The following is a 4,373-nucleotide window of genomic DNA, read 5'->3' as shown; positions in this document are numbered from 1 at the left end:
GACAGGTCACTGTCACCCAGCAAGAAGGAGAAGTCACAGTGAAGCAGAGAGACTCCTTCCAAACCACCTGCACGTACCAGAGCTCCTACTTTCAGGGCTTGCTCTGGTACTAGCAGAGAAAAGGACAAGGTCCCCAGATGGTCTCCTATCTGGCTAGAGCTGGCAAGCGCAGTGACCGTTTCACCACCGAGCTGAACACCACGGGGAAATGCAGCCTCCTGCAGCTGAAGGAAGTCGAGGTCTCTGACAGTGCCTTGTACCTCTGTGCTGTGCAAGACACCCCGGTGCAGGGAGCTTCCTTGGCTGTGCAAGAACCCAGGGGAGGGGGAGGATGTGTCTGTGCAAGGCTGAGGTTGGGGGAAGGAGCACTCGGGAGTCATCTGGCAGCACTGCTGTACATGCAGTGTTCTGCAGGACAAGATCCTCTTCCAGGAGAGGACACTGTCAGTGGCCTGAGAAGAAAGAGAAGGTGGTGAAAGACTCTCAGGTCATTGCGGTGCCCTGTCTGATGGGAGCTGGGGTTGTGTGAGAGACATGAGTGGCCCTCAGGTGTGGCCTGGCCAGGCTGGTTTTAACATCAACCTATGAGTCCCCTTAGCCCTGCACATTGTGTAACTGCTGGTCTGTGCAGGGAACTCTTTTCGGGTAGAGGATGAAGAGGATTCCTGCCTCAGAGAACCAAGCAGCACCGAGCTCCTCTCTAAGGGAAAGCAGTGGTCAGTCTCCCTGTTGCAGGACACGCTCTGAGGCCAAGGGATCGTATGTGAGCAGAGATGCTGGAATACAGGGCCTGATACCCACTGGCTGTGCAGGAGCTCAGTAACATCTTCCTCAGCTCCAAGAGACAGTGGCTGGAAGAGGCCCATTGCCCTGTGTCCCACCCTCCCCTTCCTCTTCTGCTTGTGCCCCCACCTTATCCCCCACCACCCAAGGCAATGTCTTTCTTCCTTGGTAATATGAGACAGTGTCCACCAAGGAAAGGATTACATGGAGGCAGAGGTGAGGATGCAGAAAACTTTAATGACTCTGAAGTGGGAAACAGGTTCACTTGTAGAGGAGGCGGGCAGAGCAGGGAGAGGACAAGAAGCTGCTGAAAGCAGCTGAGATCACCTAGGCCTTTCCACAGTAGAACAGGTGCCAGCAGATGTCCGACATTGTGTGTCTTACAGCCCGGAAGAACAGAAGACAAGAGATGGGAGAAAGAATCAGGCAGGGAAGCTAGATTTTGTCCATGTTTTCAGAGAGCCCCAGCAGGTCTCCTTTGGAAGGGCAGCCCTGGATGCTCAGCCTCTCTGAAATCGATGGCCAGGAGCTCTACCTTCAGTCCAGCACCAGGTTTCTGGAGCTCCTTGTCAGGGCTGTCACCAGTGGATTTAGCAGGGGGGGCACCTGCCATAGTAGCAGCTGGAAATGCCAGAGAGGTCACAGCACCCAGAGGTGATGGGCACTCCATCACAGCTGAGGATGCTGCCAACAGCAGCTGAGGTGGAGGATCCCACCACAGTGTTCTGTGGGAAGGAGCTGAGGATGGGTCCAGGCAGGGCCACCACCACGGGAGAGGGCTGGATGACAACAGTGGAGTTCTGGCACTGCCTGACACAGGGCTCGTTGCAGCTGTTGGCCAGTGGGGTCGGGCCACAGGGCCGGCAGGGCTGGCATTGGTTGTAGCAGGACATGTCTCTGGGCTGGAGGTACCCCTGGGAGAGAGGGTAGAGAGGCAGTAGAGCACAGGCACACAGGAGGAGCAGTCTACCAGGCCCATTCCTTCAGCAGTGGGACCACATATCCCCAGCCTTTCTTTTGTCACCCGTGCCCTTAAAGAAGCCCTTCTTGCTGCCTTTGACCCCTGTTTTCAGAGTCACTTCCAGCTGGGCTTTGGCTTTGCTAACCTCATCCCTGCACGCTTTGGACAGTGTCCCTGGATTCCTCCCAGGTTACCTGTGCTTGCTTCGTTCTTGTGTTTTGATTTGGCCAGGAGCTCCTTGTTCATGCATGCAGGCCTCCTCGCATGCTTTCCTGACTTTCTGCTCATTGGGATGGACTGCCGTTGAGCTTGGAAGAGGTGGTCCTTGAATATTAACCAGACGTCTTGGGCCTCTGTTGCCTCCAGACCTTTCTCCCACAGCAATTTTCCAAGCTGATCTTTAAAGACGCCAAAGTCTGCTGTCCTACAGGCCCAGGTTGTGAGATTGCTATTTACCCTCCTCCCTTCCCTTGGAATCCACCATTTCATTGTCACTGCAGCCCAGGCTGTCTTTGATCTTCACATCTGTAACAAGCCCTCCCTTCTTGGTATGTATGAGATCCAGCAGAACATCTGTCACAGAATCACGGAATCACGGAATTGTCAGAGTTGGAAGGGACCTCCAGAGATCATCTAGTCCAACCCTCCTGCTAAAGCAGGATTGCCTAGAGCACATCACTCAGGACTGCATCCAGGTGGGTCTTGAAAATCTGCAGAGAAGAGAACTCCACACCCTCCCTGGGCAGCCTGTTCCAGGGCTCTGTCACTCTCACTGTAAAGAAGTTTTTTCTCATATTTGAATGGACCTTCCTATGTTGCAGCTTGTGCCTGTTACCCCTCATCCTGTCACTGGGAACCACTGAGAAGAGTCTGGCTCCATCCTCCTCCAAACCACCCTTTAGATACTTGTAAGCATTAATAAGGTCCCCCCTCAGCCTTCTTTTTTCCAGGCTAAAGAATCCCGGTTCTCTCAGCCTTACTTCATCAGGGAGATACTCCAATCCCTTAATCATCTTTGTTGCCCTATGTTGGACTCTCTCCAATAGTTCCCTGTCTCTCTTGAACTGGGTGCAGTATTCCACTTGTGGCCTCACCAGTGCAGAGTAGGAGGGGAGAATGACCTCCCTCGGCCTACTGGCCACACTCTTCCCAAGGCAGCCCAGGATCCCATTGGCCCTCTTGGTGACAAGGGCACATTGCTGGCTCATGGGGAGTTTACTATCTACCAGGACCCCCAGATCCTTCTCCTTAGAAATGTTTTCCATCATGTCCACCCCTAACCTATATTGGTGTCTGGCATTCTTCCTCCCCAGGTGCAGGATCCTACACTTGCCCTTGTTGAACCTCATTAAGTTCTTCTCTGCCCATCTCTCCGGCCTGTCCAGGTGATGCTGGGTGGCAGCACAGCCCTCTGGAGTGTCAGCCAGTCCTCATTGGATCCTTTATCACTTGGGTCATGAAGTTGTCATCCATACACTCCAGGAGCCTCCTGGCTTGCTCATGTCCGGCTGTGCTGTCCCCCTCCAGAAGATATTCACGTGGTTGAAGTTCCCGAACCAGGGACTGTGAATGTGAGACTGCTCCCGTTTGCCTGTGAAGGGTCTCATCTGCTGGTTCTTACTTGTCAGGCAGCCTATAGGGGACACCCACTGCAATGTGCTCTTTATCTCTCTTCTCTTTAAGGCTTACCCACAAGCTCTCAGTTGGCACATCACCCATCCCCAGGATCGTCCCCTGCAAATCTGCTTTCAGGAGTCTACAACTGGTATGCGGTTTTTAAGAACCTCCTTTCAAAAGCACAGGAGCAGGCAATTCCATTGTGTCTCAAGTTAAGCAAGCAAGGCAGAAGACCCCATGGAAAAAAGGACTTGTACAATCTGTGGAAGGGAGGTCAGGCTTCGCAGGGAAGGTACAGAGCTGTGGTTCACATATGCAGAGAGAAGGCAGGAAAGGCCAAAGCTCAATTAGAGTTGAAAGTGGCCCGTCGTGTGTCAGACAAAAAGAGAGGCTTTTTTAGGTGCACTGATAGCAAGAGGAGGTGTCAAGAAAACATTGGGCCAATACTTGTTGAAGGTGGTCACCCGAGTAATAGAGATGAAGGAAGACTTGAGGCATCCAATACATTTTTTGCCTCCATTTTTAATAATACTGATAGACCTTGGGCTGCCCAGTGCACTGAGTTGGAGAGCCCCGAGTGCAGGAACAGTGACTTCCCATTTGTAAGGGACCAGTTGTATCATCTGGTTGTTCATGCATCCACGACGACAGATGGGATTCATGCCAGAGAACTGAAAGAACTGGCAGATGTTACAGCAGGAACCCCTAAATGATCTACCAAAGATCTTGGGAGTCTGGGGAGGTCCCTGATGACTGGAAGCCAGACAATGTTAGGCCACCTTACAAGAAGGGCATGAAGCAGGACCCAGGAAACTACAGACCTGTCAGTCTGACCTCAGTCCATGGAAAAAATTATGGAGAAGGTCATACTGGGTGCTATTGAATGGTGTTTAACAAACAATGCAATCATCAGGCACAGTCAACATGGGATCACAAAGGGAAAGTCCTGTCGAACTAATTTGATATCATTTGATGATAAGGTCACCTGCCCAGTGCTTGAAGGGAAAGCCGT

At 52.3% G+C, this 4,373-nt stretch overlaps 1 protein-coding gene across 1 annotated transcript; it reads right to left on the bottom strand.

The window, feature by feature from the left end:
• Positions 1-1,373: 1,373 nt before the first annotated feature.
• On the bottom strand, positions 1,374-1,676 carry LOC141474625 (feather keratin Cos2-3-like). Its single transcript, XM_074162608.1, has one exon. It carries the CDS (start codon positions 1,674-1,676, stop codon positions 1,374-1,376), a length of 303 nt encoding a protein of 100 aa, XP_074018709.1.
• Between the last annotated feature and the right edge of the window lie 2,697 nt (positions 1,677-4,373).

This window comes from Numenius arquata, chromosome 23, assembly GCF_964106895.1.
Source record: "Numenius arquata chromosome 23, bNumArq3.hap1.1, whole genome shotgun sequence".
Lineage (NCBI taxonomy): Eukaryota > Metazoa > Chordata > Aves > Charadriiformes > Scolopacidae > Numenius > Numenius arquata.
The sequence above is the reverse complement of the archived record's forward strand: the minus strand, read 5'-3'. Positions and strand labels throughout refer to the sequence as shown.